Source organism: Lepus europaeus, chromosome 6, assembly GCF_033115175.1.
Source record: "Lepus europaeus isolate LE1 chromosome 6, mLepTim1.pri, whole genome shotgun sequence".
Taxonomy (NCBI): Eukaryota; Metazoa; Chordata; class Mammalia; order Lagomorpha; family Leporidae; genus Lepus; species Lepus europaeus.
In genome coordinates, this window is record NC_084832.1 from 111,833,623 (window position 1) to 111,856,066 (window position 22,444).

Consider the following 22,444-nt stretch of genomic DNA (forward strand, 5'->3'; position numbering starts at 1 on the left):
TCAGTGTGGAAAAGGCCAAGGAGACTTCAGGCTGCCTTACTTTTTTAATCAGTCAGTAAAGGACTTAATTATTGCAGAGCATTTTTGGTGGAGAAAAGCACTAGATACATTTCTTGAGCTCCATGTATAAATTTGCACAAATTAAAAGTAGATGTTGCTTTTTTTCTCCAAGCTTCCCTTATTCTGTTATTATGCAGAGAACATCTTCATGAAAGTTTGCACCGTACACTGCCAGTTCCCCTGTTTGCATTCTAGTGGTGTGACCGTAGCTACCTGATGTTTAGATGGGACAGCATTTTTCTGACTCAGTTCCTGGCTCAGAATCACCTTCACATCTGCACTTGCTTCTAGAAGGACAGCTGAGAAATTTACTCAGGGTCAATTTTTTAAAATTGGTAAAATAAAAAGACCTAAAACTGAATTGAAACAAATGCTGAGTAAGTGTGCATCCAGTAATATATCCTGTGCATGTATCAGTCATTCCACTACCTTTCACTGTTACAGTTTTATCCCACTGTTTTCATAACGTGATTAGTATCCGTGAAATTAGGCACTTGAAGAATAATTGTTCTAAAAGATACAGACTCATTTCCATGAATTCCAAAGACTGAAAAGCTTTTTTTAGCTTTCATCAGATGCATCCAATTTTATCAAATTGAAAAATATTTCCCCAAAAATCCTTTGTGGAGTTTGTGTGTATATTCCTATGCCTTAAAATATATATGAATATAGTTCACATACCTAAGGGATATGAAAGAAAGTTGAATTTTAATCAACAAATAATTTTGTTTTAACTTAATGCCAAGATGGTTTTTTACAAAAACATTGCTAGATATCTTATGAAAGCATTCCAGCTTTCTAAACAAAATATAGCACAGCAATTCCTTACATAGACAGTAAAATCCATATCGTACACCTTTCAGTTGAGGTTTGGGTACTGCTCCACTTTATGTAATTTCTACAGAGACAACTTTTTCATTTGCTCTTCTGGTGTTTCTAAGGACATCAAAGGGAAGTGTATACAAATCAAAATTTCTTTTGCTACAGATGAATTTTTTTCAGTGATAAAAAACATTACCAAAAACTTAAATATGTATACATTGATTTAATCAGAATGCTTATCCAAATTTATATTTTTCTAAGTATGATTTTCATACTGAACAAAATAACAAACTTTAAATTGTATTTATAAGGCTTTTTAAAAATAAATTTATACCTATTTTCTGACACATAAAGTAATATATAAGGTCAATTTGATTAGGAATTTGGTTAATTTGTAACTAATGAATAATATATTTGTTGAATAATTTAGTTAAAAGTTTAAAGAAAATTTTCAAGGCACTAAAATAGATATAACAAAAATAATTCTGGTATATATGTAATATGACTAAGTTTCAACTCTGAAGTTGGAACTATACACTAGATATTTTCCTTTTTTATAATAAGCCAACTGATATGGAATTCAACCTATAGTAAGATTCCCTAAATAACAAAATACTGGCTACACATGACTTTTTCCATTTTGATATACAGTCTTTGTTTTCTCCTGACCCTCGGGGTATAGGATACAATTCATATTTTAGTCTACATGTAGCAATGTCCACTAGTTAGATTCAAATTCCATGACTTAGTAAAGCTGTTTTGCATTTAACTTTAAATATTAAGCAAAATGTATTTGAACATCTTAGTAGCTTAAGGTCTATCATCTTTAATTTTTTATTATTATGAAAAATATCATCTTGACGTTGTCTTACTTTTTGGTTAAGTATCGAATCAAGCTTGTTTCTCATTAGTTTTCTCTGGTAGGAGTATAATTTTATTGTATCTAGGTGCTTCCATTTAGAATAACAGTCTATCACTTTCTATAAACTAGTGCTCAAGAATTCTGACTTTTGCCATTAAATTCATTTTTCATGTAATATTCATTTCTATAAAAGTTTTGTGGTTTAATAATCACTGCATACCCTTAATAATCACAGATTCGTTTGCATGAGGTATGTGAATATAATGAACTGAAGTGAAAAACGTAAATCCAAGATTTATTGTGTGGTTGAGTGTTTATGTTTTAAACCTTTTCTTTGCTAGATGCAGAGTTATCTGCTGTTTAAATGATTTTCCCTTATACAGCTATAACTAAGAAGCAGTTTTTCAGAGAGAACACATACAGGTGTCATCATTTGTTCTTACGTATTTATATATGTGTATGTGAAATTTAATTTTCTAAACTAGAGTTATGGTTGGGACATTGAATTCCCATCCCCACCTCGAGAAACAGTGTGCCATTTGATAAGCATGCAGTGAGCCTCAGTTCAGTTTTTCCTAGTATGTTTTTTTTTAGTATGTAGCTGTCAATAGAAAATCTACAGAGAAGAAAGATAGTGAAATTCTGTGGTATGACTGATTGGGACAGCCGTTGAAGTCTTGGTAAGCACAGGCAGAAATGAGGGTTTCTGTGACTGCACAGTATTTAGAAAAGTTGAATAAAGGGATGTTTAAATGCACTAAGTTAAAATTCCTTGCCATATGATAGTAGTAATGCCGTCAGCCAATGCAAACACTATATGAAATTGGACTGTCCGTAGTTTGTAACCTAGGCTTTCGGTTTGATGCCATTTTATTTTCCTCTTTGCAATTAAACCATCCTTTTCCTCCATTATCTTTTAGTTCTTAAGACAGAAGAACAAGATAAGTCTCTATTGTGTATGTGTGTTTCTATACTATGTATATGTATGCAGTACGTTCAGGCTTTGTTAGTAAAGCTGTACGATGACGTGTTGGCATTTGAGTGTACACATACACAGTGTGTGATTATGTGTACACCGTGAGGGGCGGTTTTGACTGTGGAACTCTGCTTGATTCCGGTATTTGATTTGATACAGTTGCTATGATGTATTTGTCAGCTTTTCATTAAAATAATGTGTGTCTTCAAAATGGAGAATGTAAGGTGCCGTATTGACTGTGTTTGGCCAGCTTAACATTGTTCTTCTGTATCTTGCATATTGTATCATTGTTAAATAATTTTCTACAGTTATAATGATCTGTGTTTGAATTAAATTTCTGAATGTGTAAGAATTGTTATATACTTAGTATAAATTTAAAATCTTAACTGTGGACTGTCATGTATATTTTTTAAATACAATCTTTAAAATTGCCATGTGGCATTTTTCCTTATAGCTGTCACAAGATGAATGTAGAGGCACATTATACAAATACAGACCTGAAGAAGTAGATATTGATGTAAGTATTAGTATGATAAGTATTAGGAATGCTTGGGGTGGGTGTTGTGGTGCAGCAGGTTAAGCCGTCTCTTGGGATGCCCTTGTCCAATATCAGAGTGCCAGTTTGTGTCCCAGCTACTCCACTTCCAATCCAGCTTTCTGCTGATGCACCTGGGTGGCCGAGGGTGACGGCTGAAGTTCTTGGGCTGGACCTCTACCATCAAGTGGGAGACCTAGATGAAGTTCCAGGTTTCTGGGCATCAGCCTGGCCCATACCTGGCTATTGGAAGCATTTGGGGAGTGAACCAGTGAATGGGAGATCTCTAGCTATTTTTCTGTCTCTGTTTCTCTGTCTCTCTGTGTTGCTCTGCCTTTCAAATAAATGAAAATAGATAATCATTTGTCAAAGATTTTTTTAAAAAATACTATTGTCACTTTCTCTGCCAAAGCAGTGGGAATAAGTATGACGCTCCCCCTAAAAAAAGCTTCTTCCCACACCCTCCAAAATAACATTAAAGTTAACATTTTCCTGACCGGCACCGTGGCTTAACAGGCTAATCCTCCGCCTTGCGGCGCCAGCACACCGGGTTCTAGTCCCGGTAGGGACGCCAGATTCTATCCCGGTTGCCCCTCTTCCAGGCCAGTTCTCTGCTATGGCCCAGGAAGGCAGTGGAGGATGGCTCAAGTCCTTGGGACCTGCACCCCGCATGGAAGACCAGGAGAAGCACCTGGCTTCTGGCTTTGGATCGGCCAGCGCACCAGCCGTATCAGCCATCTGGAGGGTGAACCAACGGAAAAGGAAGACCTTTCTCTATGTTTCTCTCTCTCTCACTATCCACTCTGCCTGTCCAAAAAAAAAAAAAAATTAACATTTTCCTTTCTTTTGTTATTAGATTATTGCTCTCAACCCTTCACTCCCTACTACCTCCATCTACCTCCCACCCCAGTTAGCAGTGGAACATATTAAACATCACTTAAGTAAGAATTAAAAACTTTCTGATGTTAAAAATAGTTATGGAGAATTGGTGATCAAAAAATTACTTTGTCTTGTTGAAAATTGTCAGCCTCTAGAAATTCTGTCATTGCTTCCTTTTAAATTAAATTTAGCTGTTTTTAAATCAACTTTAGATTGCTGATTTGCCAGGCATCGATCCCTCATTTCCCCTGCTTTTATGCCACTGAGTTGTGCCTGCATCTCATTTCAGTACTTTAACTTACAGTTTGAGTCTTGCTGCCTGGCAAAGATAACATAGTTATTTTAGTAGATAAATGGCAAAGGAAGTAAAGTCACATTTCCTGCTTACTTGTCATTATACCATAAAGTTACAAGCATTTCCAATTTTTCCAGGGGTTTTATTTTGAGGAATTAGAAGAACCCTTAAAATTTTATTAGAATGTCTTCTCACATTTTTATAATTTAAAAATTAGAGTAGTACTGAGAATTTAAAACATGAAACTGTTCAAAGTGATTTTTCTGTTAGCAATATTTATATCAACACTATTAGAAACATTTTGTTAAAACAGTTTCTAAAATATTATCTGTGTAATTTAGTTGAAAGACAGGAATCTCATATCTGCTGGTTCACTCCCCAAATGCCCCCAGTAGCCAGGACAAGCTAGAAGCCCAGAACACAGTTAGGGTCTCCCATGGCAGGGAACATCACCTGCTGCTTCCTGGGGTGCACATCAACAGGAAGCTAGAATTGGAAGCAGAGCCAGGACTTAAACCCAGACATTCTCATACTGAATGTGGGCATCTGAAGTGGCATCCTAACTGCATACCAAATGCCCACCCCTGGTATCCATCTTTTGTTTATATATTCTAAAAATCAAAGGGTATAATTTTTTTTAATAAAAAAATTAGAGTTACTTATTTATTTGAAAGGTAGAGTTACAGAGAGAGAAAGAGAAAGGTCTTCCACCCTCTGGTTCACTCCCCAAATGGCTACAACAGCTCGGGGCTGGGCCAGGCAAACACCAGGAGCCAGGAACTCCATCCTGGTCTCCCATGTGGGTACAGGGACCCAAATACTTAAACACTTGGATCATCTTCCACTGCTTTCCCCAGGCCATAAGCATCGAGCTGGACTGGAAGTAGTGCCCTTGTGTCATCCCAGCATTTGAGGCAACAGCTTAACTGTGCCGCAACGTCAGCCTCTAAGAGCGTAATTCTAAATAGAATGATTCAGCTGGTGTTTTAATTAAGAACCGCATGCGTCACTTAACCTGTCCAACAGATTGTAGGGGGAAAGTTTTAACCACATTAAAATGTTAATCGAATAAACCACTTGATTACTACAAAGGCACTTCAAAAGTTCATGGGAAATGGAATTAAAAGATAAACTTATTTGGGTACAAAAAGTTTTTTGAGGCCTGCGCCGCGGCTCCCTAGACTAATCCTCTGCCTGTAGCACCAGTACTCCAGGTTCTAGTCCCGGTTGGGGTGCCGGTTCTGTCCCGGATGCTCCTCTTCCAGTCCAGCTCTCTGCTGTGGCCAGGGAAGGCAGTGGAGGATGGCCCAAGTGCTTGGACCCTGCACCTGCATGGGAGACCGGGAGGAAGCACCCGGCTCCTGGCTTTGGATCGGCACAGTACACCGGTCGTAGCGGCCGTTTGAGGGATGAACCAACGGAAGGAAGTCCTTTCTCTCTCTCTCTCTGTCACTGTCTAACTCTGCCTGTCCAAAAAAAAATTTTTTAATTTAAAAAAAACTTTTTGAATCTGTGCATAGGTTTTTCATAATATGCATTTTTCCTGGACTTTTTGAAGACCCCTTGTATGTTCGAAATGCTTTTTCACTTTATTCTGCGTACATACCATGTAAGTGTTCCTTTGAAACTGTGTTTTAATTTTGACTGTAGTGATTAAACTAAAGATTGACACAGTTATTTCATGTCAGGTTTAGATGATAAACCTTCTTCCAGTTATAGGAAAAATTTTAAAAAAAATTAAAAAAACAAATTGCTAACAAAAGACATCTTTTCTTGTAACCTAGGCCAAATTAAGCCGATTGTGTGAACAAGATAAAGTGGTCCATGCTCTGGAAGAGAAACTCCAGCAGCTCCACAAGGAGAAAGTAGGACAATTATGTTTATTATCTGCAATGGATGTTACTTTATATGATGATTATCAAACACTGACAACTCAAGTAAAAAGAATTAATTCGATGATGCAAAACATTAAGTATCACTCCTTTCATTATAACAGTACACGCTTGAGCAAGCTTTGCTATCAGCCAGCCAAGAGATAGAAATGAATTCAGATAACCCAGCAGCCATTCAGACGGTGGTGTTACAGAGAGACGATTTGCAAAACGGACTGCTTAGCACGTGTCGGGAACTCTCTCGGGCCACTGCCGTAAGTAGATTTTTTTTCCCTTGTAAAGTCACTGAAATGTTCTACAGTTCTTCCTTTTCTTTTTGCTATTTAGTTGTACTGTTTTGGGGATTGTTCTTTATGATAATAAGTTATTATTAGTACACTTGTCTTTAACAACGTCAGAATAAAAAGGGTGATCTTTATTTCTGTAATTAGTAGGCATCTTATTTGTGAGATGGGTATTTTACAACGATAATAAGTAGTCCTGTTCTTATGTATTATACAAGTAAAAATTCTTAAATATGTTGAAACTGATTGCATTAGGAAAATAAATATTTCATGGATTTTAGGGCATTTAGAATGATTTTGGGAAAGTGATGATTGGACTTATTTGACCAATCATTTCAATAAAAGGCACCTATGAAAGGCTTTGAAGTATGACACCATCACAATTAACGTTTCATACCAGCATTATGATCTAAGTTTATGTGATAGGTTTGAGGAAGAAATAAAATTAGCAGAACTTTTTAACCCACAGTCATGTAATTTTGTGTCTGTTGGGATTACCAAATCTGAAAGTCTTACAGAGTTTCCTGGTTGAGTTTTATGTTCAAACAGTCTGCTTTGGGAAGTGCTCTGATGTGATCAACTCCACATGTGGTCAAAGCACCTGCCTAAGCTGCCTTTGGAAAGAGAGACCCTAGCAGAAAGCACTGTCATGGAATGTGACTAACACACCCCTGCCTGTGCCTTTGAGAGGCTGTTTAGGGAGCCACTTACCCTTTGAACTGAGAGGGCACTTTCCAAGCTGGGAGAGACCAGAATATTAACATGGTTTCCCTTCTAAACTCTAAGTTGAGTTCCATTATCCCATTCCACTCTCTCAATTATACTGTGATGTTTATAGACTTTTTAAATTTCTAATGCCCTTCCCATTGTGAGCTCTTTGGGATCAGAAACCTTGTCTCCTTCATCTTTGTTGTTTTAGCTTTGTATCAGCGCTGTGAGGATGTGCGTTTAAAGTTCACTGAATGATCAAGCCATATAACTTAACCCAAGGTTGCAAAGCTAATGAATGATATACCGTAGTCCCAAAGACTTAAATCTACAGGGGTTTTTATAAAATGAGTAAGTCTCAAAGAATACACTTGCCCCTGAAATATTGACTGCAAGGAGGTAGACCCTGGGCAGATGAATTGGTGACGAGTAAGACCTGGGTAAGAAGAAAGGGGAAGTGGAGAGTCACCCGCAGAGCCCCAGTACAGAGATGGGGGTGTCGGGACGTGTGTGGAGAAGTAGAGCTACCCGCTGAGTGGAATAGGGGTTTCTGTTAGAGGACCAGGAGTGTGAAGTTAGGGAAGATGGGGTTCAGCTGTCAATACCAAGCTAAAAATGGAAAGCTCAGTGGCCCAGTGACAGCCGATTCCAATCAAAATGGTGGGCCACTCTGATATTTAGTGATTTGCTCTCTGTTCTTGAAATTACAATTTAGAAAATTCCTTTTCTCCTTCTATGTAATTCTTTCAAATGAATAAATAAATCTTAAAAAAAAAAAAAAAAAAAAGGAGGAGGGGGTGGCGTGTGGTGTAGTGGGTAAAGCCCCTGCCTGCAATGCTGGTATACTATATGGGCGCCGGTTTGAGCCCTGGCTGCTTCACTTCCGATCCAGCTCTGCTGTGGCCTGGGAAAGCAGTAGAAGATGGCCCCAGTCTTTGGGCCCTTGCACCCACGTGGGAGACCCAGAGGAAGCTCCTGGCTCCTATCTTCGAATCTGCTCAGCTTCGACTGTTGCAGTCAATTGGGGAGTGAACCAGCTGATGGAAGACCTCTCTCTCTCTCTGCCTCTCCTTCTTTCTCTGTGTAACTCTTTCAAATAAATAAATAAATCTGAGAGGAAGGAAGGGAGGGAGGGAGGAAGAGGGGAAGGAAGGAAGGGAGGAAGTTCCTTCACTTACCAAGAGGTTTTAATGATTTTGACCTCATCAGTCATCTTAGAATCTAGTGCTCCATTCCTAGGTGAACTCCAGCCCTGATGAGAAATTTGCTGAAAATCCCTTAATAGAAATTAATCTTGTTTGAATATCCCCTTTCCTGCTTGATACCCTACATAATCACTTTCCTGAGGTCTTTTTCTTTGCCTTCAGCATCTATCAGTGGCTGTAGTAAACACTCTGAATATTTTTTCTAAAACATGTCTTACACCATAGAGTACAAACTCTATTATTTGTGCCTTGCTGTAAACTTATTTATACTTAACAGCTTCAGACTACCAATGTTAATATGTGCACAACTTCATACTGGGCATAGGTGGCAGTCAGTGACTGTCCAGTGGATTTAGTTTGGAGTGACATTTCTGCTGGCAGAATTTTAAAGGATTCCTTTGATTCTTTCCTCCATCAGTTCATGGCACTGAGTCAAACCTGAGCCCCAGGTGTGGAGGTGTAACGTAAGTGCCTCCACAGATGAAAGCTTCAATTCCGAGAGCATCTTCTCATCTGAAGGGCTAGGTAGATACATGAGACTAGGATTAGCTCAAGCCAACAGGTAAAGCAGTATTCCCTGGAAGAAGCTCCTGGTTCCTGGCTGTGGATCGGCACAGCTCCAGCCGTTGCAGCCATCTGAGGAGTGAACCAGTGGATGGAAGACCTCTCTCTCTGTCTCTACCTCTCTGTAACTCTTTCAAATAAATAAAATAAATCTTAAAAAAAAAAAAAAAAAAACCTTTAAATTCTAGGATATCTGTACTTTCTGCTCTCTTTCACTGACTATGGAGTCACATAACTTGGGCTTTCTGGAACTTAGAGTCCAAACTAGATTCTCTTACTCAGCAGTCTTAATCAGAAGACCCCAGTCATCATGAGTTCATGCTGGTACACAGCTTCTGTGGTTACTCACTGCAAAACAATACCACTATATGAAGTAGTAGAGCTGGTCTAGGTCAGAGCCAGGAGCCAGGAACCCCTGTGGCTCATGCAGGTCCTAGTACTTGAGCTGCCTCCCAGAATGTGAGATAGCAGGAAGCTGGATTGGAAGCACAGGAGTCTGGACTCAAACCAGACCTCCAATAAGATGTGAGGGCAGCCCACGTAGCATCTTAAACCCTGCAACAAACACCCACCCCCTTAATAACCTCTTGACGTGAGAAACTAAGATACAGAGAAATTGTCTAGGACTAAACCATTAATAAGTGGTATCTGGTGACTTCTGTTAAACTTATTTATGTTCCAGACTGGATTCCAGATAGAAGGACCATGAGTAAACCAAGATTTTAAACCACAATGAATATATTAGAATTTAGACTTATATATTTACAGGGGTGGGGAAGCAGAGAAAAGGAGCTGCCTTAGGGAGATGCTCACGTATTAAATGTCTTTATATATTCTCAGTGTTTTAAAGAGCTACTGAGAATCCTGGTTACAGTAACAAAGTATGATTTTTGTTTTGTTTTTGCTCTTTTCACATATCAGTCAACATCCATGAGCTATATGAAATACTCTTTGAAAGATCTTAGTATGGTTTTATTTCTTTCTTTTTAAAGATTTATTTATTTATTTATTTATTTATTTGAAAGGCAGAGTTACAGAGAGGCAGAGAATTTTTTTTTTTTTTTTTAATTTTATTTGACAGGTAGAGTCACAGACTGTGACAGGGAGAGACAGAGAGAAAGGTCTTCCTTCCGCTGGTTCACCCCCCAAATGGCAGCTACAGCTGGCACTGCGCTGATCCGAAACCAGGAGCCAGGTGCTTCCTCCTGGTCTCCCATGCAGGTGCAGGGCCCAAGCACTTGGGCCATCCTCCACTGCCTTCCCTGGCCACAGCAAAGAGCTGGCCTGGAAGAGGAGCAACCGGGACTAGAACGTGGCGCCCATATGGGATGCTGGCGCCACAGGCAGAGGATTAACCAAGTGAGCCATGGCGCCAGCCCCCCAGAGAATGGTTTTAAATATAATAGTTATTTCATGAATACTGTATAATATCCTTGGGCTGGCACTCTGGCGTAGAGGGTGAGGCTGCCACCTGCAGTGCACGCATCCCATGTGAGCACTGGTTTGAGTCCTGGCTGCTCCACTTCCGATCCGGCTCTCTGCTGTGGCCTGGGAAGGCCCAAATCCTTGGGCCCCTAAACCTGCGTGGGAGACCCGGAGGAAGCTCCTGGCTCCTAGCTTTGAATCAGCTGAGCTCTGGTCGTTGCAGCCACCTGGAGGGTGAACCAGCAGATGGAAGACACTTCTCTCTCTCTCTCTCTCTCTGCCTCTCTGTAACTCTGCCTTTCAAATTAGTTAATTAATTAAAAAAAGAAACTGTAGTTTAAAAAAAAAAAGACAATACAACATCCTCCAAAAGGAGAGAGCTACATGTTGTAAGTAAGCTTCCTAATGTGCTGCACTAGGAAGTACCCAGGAGCACCAGTGAGGTATCTTTAACCAGAAACTCAAATCTAAACCTCAGTGAGCCTCAATATCTAAATATCAGTTTAAAGGAAATACAGAGAACAGAGCACATGCCAAGCAACACCACAGAGTTCAGTTAGCAAGAGCTAGAGTAGAAGTTCTACAGAATGAATGACCCAGACTCAGCAAACAAGTGCCAAAGAGTTGAGAGGAGTGGGAGAATCAAGATAATTTAAAAATAGTTTTATAGAGGAGTACATATTAAGCATTTTTTTAGATAAGTCCCATTTTGGTTTATTTTCTCCAAAGATATGTACCAGAATATTTGTAGATGAGATTGTGTGATATTTGGTGTTAAAAACAGATAGCTTTATAATTCTGGTTGGTTTAGCTGATCCTCACTTTATATAGTTTGAATTTGGTCCCATTTGAACATTTTTTTAGGTTTGGAAAAGGCAGTAGTCATTTTTATTAGCATATATAGTAAGATATGTCATGTGCTTACTAAAGAAGTAGTGATTTTGAGAAGCAACTATGACAAGGAAGAGTAAAATCATAAAAGACAATACTCTTTAAAAAAAGAAAAACTTTTCACATGAGACATTTTAAAAATATGTACTAAGAAATCTCTTTCTCGTTTGGTAACATAAAAAAAGTAAAAACAGATCACCTTCCCTGTGGCTGACCTCAGAAATCCAGTCCAGCTCTCTGCTATGGCCCGGGAGTGCAGTGGAGGATGGCCCAAGTGCTTGGGCCCTGCACCCGCATGGGAGACCAGGAGGAAGCACCGGCTCCTGGCTTCAGACCGGCGCAGCGCCGTAGCAGTCATTTGGGGGATGAACCAATGGAAGGAAGACCTTCTCTCTGTCTCTCTCTCTCTCACTGTCCACACTCTGCCTGTCAAAAAAAAGTAAAATAAAAAGAAATCAAGAGCTTCAGTCGTCCACGAGGCAGAATTGCTGTGCCCGGTGGTAGCAATCAAAGCATTAACATTGTTGTAAGTTTAACTTCAATATTACTTGTGCTGTAATTGTCCAAAATTTAGTAGTGGATATTAATTTATAGCATCATTTAAAAGTAAGAAGACATGACTGAAGTGAGAGGCAAAAAGGGCAGGCGTTTGGTGCAGTAAAGTTGCTGCTTGCAGGCCAGCGCTGTGGCTTAACAGGCTAATCCTCCACCTTGCGGCGCCGGCACACCGGGTACTAGTCCCGGTCTGGGCGCCGGATTCTATCCTGGTTGCCCCTCTTCCAGGCCAGCTCTCTGCTATGGCCCGGGAAGGCAGTGGAGGATGGCCCAAGTCCTTGGGCCCTGCACCCGCGTGGGAGATCAGGAGAAGCACCTGGCTCCTGGCTTCGGATCAGCGAGATGTGCCAGCCGCGGCGGCCATTGGAGGGTGAACCAATGGCAAAAAGGAAGACCTTTCTCTCTGTCTCCCTGTCTCTCACTATCCACTCTGCCTGTCAAAAAAAAAAAAAAAAAAAAAGTTGCTGCTTGCGATGCCTGCAGAGCACCTGGCTTCCAATCCAGCTTCTTGCTAATGCACACCCTAGGAGGCAGCAGGTGATGAAAAAAAGATTTATTTTGTTTTATTTGCAAGGCAGAGTAATGGAGAGAGAGGGAGAGGCATAGAGAGAGAGGTCTTCCATCCTCTGGTTCACTCCCCAAATGGCTACAACAGACAGAGCTGGGCTGACCTGAAGCCAGGAGCCAGGAGCTCCTTCCAGCTCTCCCACATGAGTGGCAGGGGCCCAAGCACTTGGGCCATCTTCCACTGCTTTTCCAGATGCATTAGCAGAGAGCTGGAGAGTATATTTTGTTTTAACAAAGATCATAGTAATTATATATAGCTATATAATTTGAATATTATAGTCCTTATTGATTTTCTTTGATCATCTGCAATTTCATGGCATCTGAATTTGTAGACCTACTTTAAGCTGTTTCCCCTACATAGTGGCCAAGTTTTACATCAGTGTACAATTGAAAATAGTAACCAGTACTGAAATTTACTTGTACAACACTTACTAAACTTAGACTAAGTCAGGTTCTTCAAAGCTTTCTGCCATTCCTATGGCAATCCCCCTTCCTTTGCTCCCACACACTTTTTTAGCCTTTATTGGAATATAACATATTCTGAAAAAAATGTACAGATGAGGTGTCTGGACAACATCCACCTCAAGTAACTAGCAATCCAGCAGATCTCTTCCCAGAAACACCCCTCCCTGATTTTTAAACTGTCAATGAACTTTGCCTGTTTTTGAACTTTATACTCAAATGTAATCATGAAATACATGCTGTTTGCCTGGTTTTCTTCAGTTTATATGGTTCATCTGTAATGGTTGCACAATGAAAGAGTTAATTCATTCTCTTAATTATATAGCATAAAATTATCTTCCTTTTAACTAAAAGAGCTGTTTCCTAAGTGGTACCTGTAATTTTAAGAAAATTGTATATTTGAAAGTTTCTACCCCTTTTTTTTATTATTATTATTTTAAGAAGCAAAGAGAGAGAGACAACTCAGCCCAGGTCTCCCATATAGGTGGTAGGAACCCAATTACTTGAGTCCTGTGTCTGACTCCCAGGGTCTACAATTGCCCGAAGCTGGAGTCAGGAGCTGGAGCCACAAATTGAACCCAAGCACTCTGTTAGTGGAAATCTTAACCATTAGGTCATACGCCTACCCTGAGCTGATACTACGTTTTTTTAATTGCCTTAGTGTACATCTGCGATATCTTTTTGACAATATATGTGTGTGTGTGTGTGTGTGTGGTCATAGTTAAAAATTTTTAATATCATACTCATATAATGTATTAAACTCTGTAATGAAACACTCAGGCAGATATTGGGAGAAAATTGATGTTTTGCCACTGCTGCCCCTTATCATGCCTTCCCCTGCTGACTTGTGTTACTGCCCACCCAATAGTCATGTGAGAGGAGCTAAGGTAAAGGCAGAAAAGGTAGGCCCAGTGGAATTATGGGAATGAGATCAAATGAAGGATTCGGTAGCAGGACTTTGCAGGTGAAGAAAACTGAAAGTATACTTGTTTCTTTACTCCTGAAACACTGCTCGTCTCTTGCTGTCAGTCTCTGTTTCACATGTTTCTCTAAGAAGGACCAGAATTTCCACCATCCTGCAGTGCCTGTGTATGTGGGTGCCTCCCCAGTCCAGCCGGGACCACCTTGATGTTGGCTATTCTACAAGGCAGGTTAGCTGGTAGCCTGGCAGTGCCATCTTCCTTAGCCATGGGGCTACCATTGAGTCTGTTCCCCTCATCTCACTTTTCCTGAAGCCATCAAAGGCCTACTGTTTAAATTTGTTGTTTTTGTGATATATATGTTAGAAGATTTCTTGAAGCAATTTTTATTAAAAGAGATGAATTTTCATATTCATTCAGTTAAAAACAGTTTGCAAAACTTAAGAGACTAAAATTTACATAATATAAATGAGGGTAAAAATTCTTTAGTCTATTATCAGTTTGCCTTTTTAAAATATAATTCATGGGGCCAGCACTGTGGCACAGCAGGTTAAAGCCCTGGCCTGAAGCGCCAACATTCCATATGGGCGCCGATTCTAGTCCCGGCTGCTCCTCTTCTGATCCAATCCTCTGCTGTGGCCTGGGAAAGCAGTAAAAGATGCCCCAAGTCCTTGGACCCCTGAACCCACATGGGAGACCCAGAAGAAGCTCCTGGCTCCTGGCTTTGGATCGGCTTAGCTCCAGCTGTTGCAACCATCTGGGGAGTGAACCAGCAGATGGAACACCTCTCTCTCTCTCTCTCTACCTCTCTCTGTAACTCTGTCTTTCAAATAAATAAAATAAATCTTTAAAAAATAAAATAAAATTCATGTAGGCCTGGCACTGTGGCATAGTAGGTTAAGCCTCTACCTATGGCATTGGCATCCCATATGGACACCAGTTCAAGTCCCAACTGCTCCACTTCCAATGCAGCTTCCTGCCTGGGAATAGCCATCTGCTAGTGCTTTCCCAGGCCATAGAAGAGAGTTGGACTGGAAGTAGAGCAGCCAGAACTTAAACCCGCGCACTTATGGGATGCCGGAACTGCAGGCGGCAGCCTTACCCACTATACTGCAGTGCCAGCTCCATACAGCTTTAAAAAGCTGTTAGTTGTGTGTGTGTGTACATGTGTGTTCTATTTTTATTTGAGAGACAGAGCTCTTCCCTCTGCTAGTTCACTCTCCCAAATTCCCACCACAACAGCCAGGGGCTGGACAGGGTCAAAACCAAGAGCCCAGAACTCAGTATGGGTCTCTCATGTAGGTGGCAGGTTACCCAAGTACCTGGGCCGTTACCGCCCATTATGCACATTAGTAGGAAGCTGGAATCCAAATCAGAGCCAAAACTCAAAGCAAGGCACTCTGATAGGGAAGGCTGAGGTCTCAAATAGCTTCTTAACTGCTATGGCAAACAGTGACCCCGAACAACTGCACTGTGATTTCAAGTAACCTTTCTGCCACACGGGGTACTTTGTTAAACTGACATTTCCCAAGGGTGTTTCACTGACAGCAAAGAGGATTAAACAAAAATTACTACCTCATTTAATAACAACAGTATGCAGTAAGTCTTTGTTGGTTGTATTATGTTTACCAACACGCTAGATTCATGTGAGGAAAGGGTATTCAAATACATTCCCTGCCTCTAATCCATCAGTGTGTTAACCTACTAGTGCCTGAAACGTCTGAAGAGTTAACTATACCCCTGTAGAGTAGCAACCGAACAAGATGATAGAATAAAGTATTTTTGAGCACCTATAGAATCATTCCTACATTTAAGAGGTGGCAAACTTTTTAATAGCAAACATCAAAAACTTGTGATTTTTCATTTGGGGGTGATTTTTATTTTTATGAAAAAAAGTACATTTGGATAGTGTTTTTATTGAGTCTTTAAGGTTCATTGAGTTGTTCATATAGTTAGCTAATTTTGTTTGTTTTGTTATATTACTGTAAATTTTAAATAAAGTTATATCAAGCTTCTGGTGTTGTTGAAAGTCCAATATGGTAGAATATAAAGTATATTTTATTTTTATTCATGGAAAACTTTCAATCAGGGCATATAGAAAAGTGCTTGCTTTATACCTCTCCAGCATTTTAGGAAATTATCTACACAGTAATACTTTTTCAGCAATGGGGTCAATTCAAATAATGTGTTGTCACGAATGAATAAATAATAATTGTGATAGGTTTTGTTGTAGGTTTTAGTAAATTTGAATACAACATAACACAGTAATAAACACCTAAGTTTCTTAGTAATTTCTAGTTGAATTGAGTACAAAATAGAAGGGGAAAAGTATAGTAAAATTATTTATGAAAGTTTTAATTTTGCTCAGTATAAACACATGATTTACTGAAATCTAGAAAAGTTATATTTGTTGTGATAGCACCATAAGCACAATACTGGAAAGTAATTATACTCTTTGATTTTAGGAGCTAGAGCGAGCATGGCGAGAATATGATAAGTTAGAGTATGACGTAACTGTTACCAGGAACCAGATGCAAGAACAGCTGGATCGCCTTGGTGAAGTTCAGGTACAAAAATGTAGCACTTTTACTTTGTTTTACCTGGTACTGTACCTTCTCCCTTGTTAGATTTCATGCATATAACAATTTTTACATTATTGGCTACCTGAAAAATGGAGTTGAATACTTTCAATGACAGGAAACTTATTGTCTCCTAAAATAAACCATTCCTTCTTATTTAAAAATTCTTTATTCTCTCTGGAGTGTTGTTCTGTGTTCCCAGCTCACAATCTCAGTTCTCCCAGCACTTTCTTAAATGTGACTTCATTCTCTTTTCACAAGACCATATGTATCACTTGATATTAAAGCAGTGAATTATGTGAATTTATCAAATAATGGATATTTTATCTTTTTATGAAAGTATCCTGATACATTCTGTATTAAATGTCTTTTTTGTCAAACTATATCTAACCTACTATCTTGACTGACACATTATTAGAGTGGGGGAAGATACCTCACCCTTTGCTATAAATAATCCAGTTTGTAAACAAGCAGATTCAGATCAAGTTCTAGGGATTTGTTTTCTTATCTATTAAATAGAAGTAATAATACCTGTCTCAAAGTGTGCCTGTGAGTAATGGAGTTAACATATGTTTAAGGAAATATAAAAGTCCTTTTGTGCTTGTGACCCTGTGTAAATTTTATCATCTGCATCAGAAGCCTACTGGACTCAACAGAATAATTAATATGATAAATTAAAGGTGAGTAAGGTCGACTCATAGAAAATCAACTGTTCTCTGCCTGTGTTGTCCAGCACAGTAACCACTGGCCACATGTAGTTGTTGAGCATGTAAAATGTTGCTATTGTAACTGTGGAATTGAACTTGTAGTTTTATCCATTTTTAGTTATCTAAATTTAAAGAGCCAAATGTGGCTGTTACTCCTCTGTTGCACACTGAAGTTATACTATCAATAGTCAACTACAAAAATAAGATACTGAATACACTAGGAAAAAACTCTAGATATCTAAGATATAACCCCAGTATCTATTAGCAAACTTTTTATGTGTAAGGCTAGATATTAAATATTTTAGGCATTGCAGGCATATACTCTCACATATTGTTTCATTTGAAGGGAAAGAGGGTTATAACCACTAACATGAAATTCACTAAAAATTTATTGATTGATTTGAGCGAGATAAAGAGATATCTTCCTTCCACTGGTTCACACCCCAAATGGGTGCAACAACCAGAGCCAGGAGGCCAGAACTCCATCCAGGTCTCCCACATGGTTGGCAGGGGCCCAATACTCGGGCCATCTTTCACTGCTTTCTCAGGCACATTAGCAGGGAGCTCGGTCAGAAGCAGAGTAACCAGGATACAAACCAGCACTCTGATATGGGATGTTGTCATTGCAAGCAGTGGCTTAACATACTGCACCACAATACTGAACCCCCCAAATATGAAATTTAAATGTAAAATTCATTTTTAGCTCACAGGCCATACGAAAAGAAACTGCAGGCCAGAGCAGTTTGTCAATCCTGATTTAATGTAACAAAAAATATTTATCATGAAAATGTATTAACTTTATAGGATGTAAGAAAAAACCTGAACAGAGAGGTATAATTGTGGTATACCATGTTTATGGATGGCCTGATTTAACATCATCACAATGAAAATTCTTACAAACACAAGTCAATTCCAACTAAGTTTTCAAAGAAATTTTTATTGATAATTATAATATTTTTAAAGTATAATAAAGATCAAAATAATTGACTTTTTTTGAGAAAATAAAAAACTAGAAGGCCTCCAGGAATGAGCATTGCACATGCAAACTTTAATCAGTTGCATAGTAAGTCTCTGTCTCCATTTCCACAACTGTCAAATGAAAATGTTAATAATACCTACCCCTCATTGTAATAAGAATATTGAGGATGAAATGTGTTATTTTTTAAATACTTAGAGTAGCACAAGCTATAGAAAAGATACTATGTGAGTGTTTGTTAAATAAGTAAACAAGCAGACATAATGGAAAACCACAGTATTAAACATGGTACAGAGAAAAAGTAGACTAATGGAACAAAATAGAGTATGGATATCTGAGAACTTCTTTGTTAGCAGTAACACTGTTAGCAAGCTGGGGAAAGACAGATTACTAAAGATGATGTTGGCATACAGGTGTTCTGTATTGAAATCCTTCCACATGCTGCATATAGAGATGAACTTTAGGTATATTTGGCATCTAAACTTTTTTTATTAATGCTAAGAGCAAGAAATGTACAGTGGGGATTGATTTCTCAAACAAGACCACAAAACTGTCCACAAGGAACAGAGTTTTGAACTGGATTTGGCTTTATTAAATTTAACAGAGTTCCCCTTAGTGAAGGCAACATAGGTGAAGTTAAAAAATGAAACAGTGGGCTGGCGCCGCAGCTCAGTAGGCTAATCCTCCGCCTTGTGGCGCCGGCACACCGGGTTCTAGTCCCGGTCGGGGCACTGATCCTGTCCCAGTTGCCCCTCTTCCAGGCCAGCTCTCTGCTGTGGCCTGGGAGTGCAGTGGAGGATGGCCCAAGTGCTTGGGCCCTGCACCCCATGGGAGACCAGGAGAAGCACCTGGCTCCTGCCATCAGAACAGCGCGGTGCGCTGGCTGCAGCGTGCCTACCACGGCGACCATTGGAGGGTGAACCAACGGCAAAAAGGAAGACCTTTCTCTCTGTCTCCCTCTACTGTCCACTCTGCCTGTCCAAAAAAAAAAAAAAAAAAATGAAGCAGTGAGGGGCTGGCGCTGTTGTGTAGAAGGTTAATCCTCCACCTGAGGTGCCAGCATCCTATGTGGGCACCAGTTAGAGTCCCAGAGTCCCAGATGCTCCACTTCCAATCCAGCTTCTGGCTGATGGCCTGGGAACGCAATGGAAGAGGGCCTACATGATGTGCCCCTGTATCTGCGTGAGAGACCTGGAAGAAGTTCCTGTCTCCTGGCTTTGGATTGGCCCAGCTCCAGCTGTTGCAGCCATTTGGGGTAAAAACCAGCAGATGGAAGACCTCTCTGTCTCTCCCTCTCTCTCTGTGTAACTCTGACTCTCAAATAAATGAATAAATAAATAAAAAGATGAAACACTGGGAAAAGATACCTTTGACTTCTAAAATTCAGCAAGAGTTTACTTACTATCTAGATTCAAAAGGAACTTTATCTTTTTGGTTTGGAGAAAAAATCCATTAAAAAATGGACAAAGAACATGAATAGTTACTTGTAGAAAGAACTCATATTACTAACCAGTGCTTGAGGTTTTCTTCAGATCACCAGTAATATGTGTTTTAATTATTACAAAAGTAATACATATTCTTTTCTTTAATGGACTTTCAATTCTTTTCAAATATGTATTTATTTATTTGAAAGTTAGGGTTACAAAGAAGGAGAGCTAAAAGCTGACAAAACGAAAGAGATTTATCTTCCATCTGCTGGTTTACTGCCCAAGTGGCCACAGGGCCAGGACTGTTCCAGCCCAAAGCCAGGAGCTCCGTGTCTCCTACATGGATGCAGGGGCCCAAGCGGTTGGGCCATCTTCTGCTGCTTTCTCAGGTTCATTAACAGGGAGCTGGATCAGAAGTAAAGCAGCCGGGACTCGAACCAGAGCCCATATGGGATGCTGACACTGAAGGCAGAGGCTTTAACCTTCTATGCCAAAGTGCCAGCCCCTACGTATTCTATACAGAGTTGCAAGTCAATGATCTTCCCTTCCTATATTCCACTAATCACATCCCTGGGCTCTCAGTGTGTTTGGACATTGTGTGAGAATTCCACCTTCTGTTGTGATACTTCCAGCCTGTGGCTTGGGAAACTAGATGACTAAAGGATATGCAATACTTTTCTCTTTCTCTCTCTCTCTCTTTTTTTTTTTTTTTTTTTTTTAAGATTTATGTATTTATTTGAAAGGCAAAGTTACAGAGAGGCAGAGGCAGAGAGGTCTTCCATCTGCTGGTTCACTCCCCAAATGGCCATAATGACTGGAACTGGGCTGATCTGAAGCCAGGATCTTGGAGCTTCTACCAGGTCTCTCATGTGGGTGTAGGGGTGCAAAGACTTGGGCTGTCTTCTGCTGCTTTCTCAGGCACATTAGCAGGGAGCTGGATCAGAAGTGGAACAGCTGGTACTCCAACCAGAAGGCAGAAGCTTTACCTACTACGCCACAGTGCCGGCCCCTGTAATGCCTTTCTGAAGCAGCATGAGTTTTTAAGCTTCTAGACTTTGAGTTAGAAACTTATTTCTGCCTCTCGGATGACTTTGGCATACTTAGGAAATATTATATTCTAGTATCTACAGTCATCAAAAAGAGACAATGAAAGAAAATATTTTTCTAGATCATTCGGTACTTTACCAAGAATAGCAACACAGTTTAATAGTCTTAGAGGAAACCCAAATAATCAGTTAGGGTTATTTAGATTGAAGATATGATCTAGGATATTAAAAGTAAGAAAGTGGATATAACAAAATAAAAGTGGCAGTGATAAATTCCACCACTGAAAGTTTGCTGTTCAAATGCATTTATTTAATCCTGTCAATCAAAATTCATCTGGATATTTTGTTTTGTTTTGTTTTTGACAGGCAGAGTGGACAGTGAGAGAGAGAGACAGAGGGAAAGGTCTTCCTTTGCCGTTGGTTCACCCTCCAATGGCCGCCGCAGCCGGCACACCGCTCTGATCCGAAGGCAGGAGCCAGGTGCTTCTCCTGGTCTCCCATGGGGTGCAGGGCCCAAGCACTTGGGCCATCCTCCACTGCACTCCCAGGCCACAGCAGAGAGCTGGCCTGGAAGAGGGGCAACCGGGACAGAATCCGGCGCGCCGACCGGGATTGAACCCGGTGTGCCAGCGCCGCTAGGCGGAGGATTAGCCTGTTGAGCCACGGCGCTGGCCTGGATATATTTTGTTAGTTATCCTTTTTCCTTCTTTACTTTCTTCCTCCCTTCTTTCCTCCATTTTTTTTCTTTTTTTTTTTTTTTTTTTTTCCTCCATGACATATAAGTTAGGAAACTACTAATAGTACTTGGTTATCCACAGGAGATGCATTCCAAGGTCCCCAGTGGATTCTTAAAACCATGGGTAGGGGCCAGTGCTATGGTATAGCAGGTAAAGCTGCCGAATTCAGTGCTGGCATCCCATATGGGTGCTGGTTCAAGTCCCAGATGCACCACTTCCCATCCAGCTCTCTGCTATGACTTGGGAAAAGCAGTAGAAGATGGTCCAAGTCCTTGGGTCCCTGCACCCATGTGAGAAGCCCCAGAGGAGGCTTCTGGCTCCTAACTTTGGATCTGCACAGCTCCGGCCATTACAGCCAACTGGGGAGTGACCTAGCAGATGAAGATTTCTCTCTCTCTCCCTCCCCACCCTCTTTCTCTCTCTCTCTCTCTCTCTCTCTCTCTCTCTCTCTCTGCCTCGCCTTCTCTCACTGTGTAACTCTAACTTTCAAATAAATAAATAAATCTTAAAAAAAAAAAAAATAGGGAGTGGGTAGTACTGAGTCCTGTGTGTGCTGTACCAAAATATTATACCTTTCTGTTGCTTTTTTTCCTCCTAAGGAAGTTGTTGCTGTTACAATTTTGGGGGGAGGTGAGATTTTTGTTTTTCATTTTTAATTTCTTCTACTGTGTGTGTCCTCCTGGGGTCATAAATAACATAAGGCAAAACTTTTTTGAAAGTGTTAAAATAGTACTTTTAAATCTGAAAAGTTAAATTCTTTTTCCACTTTATCTTTTTTTAAAAAAAAAAAAGATTTATTTATTTATTTATTTAAAAGACAGAGTTAGAGAGAGAGAGAGAGAGAGAGAGAGAGAGAAAGAAAGTCTTCCATCTACTGGTTTACTCCTCAAATGGCCACAACAACCAGGGCTGGGCTAGGCTGAAGCCAGGAGCCAGGAGCTTCTTCCAAGTCTCCCATGTGGGTGCAGGGGCCCAAACACTTGGGCCATCTTCTGCTGCTTTACCAGGCATGTTAGCAGGGAGCTAGATAGGAAGTGTAGCAGCCAGGACTTGAACCAGTGCCCATATGG

General features: G+C 40.1%; 1 protein-coding gene across 7 annotated transcripts in view; it reads left to right on the forward strand.

The window, feature by feature from the left end:
* The window catches only part of PLEKHA5 (pleckstrin homology domain containing A5), a 260,060-nt gene that overhangs the window by 206,216 nt on the left and 31,400 nt on the right, over window positions 1-22,444 (forward strand). For all 7 annotated transcript variants that reach the window (XM_062194901.1, XM_062194893.1, XM_062194895.1 and 4 more), the window contains 4 exons: window positions 3,175-3,237; window positions 6,214-6,294; window positions 6,426-6,575; window positions 16,368-16,469. In XM_062194901.1, coding sequence (XP_062050885.1) covers window positions 3,175-3,237; window positions 6,214-6,294; window positions 6,426-6,575; window positions 16,368-16,469 — 396 coding nt within the window. The remainder of the gene's footprint in view (window positions 1-3,174; window positions 3,238-6,213; window positions 6,295-6,425; window positions 6,576-16,367; window positions 16,470-22,444) is intronic.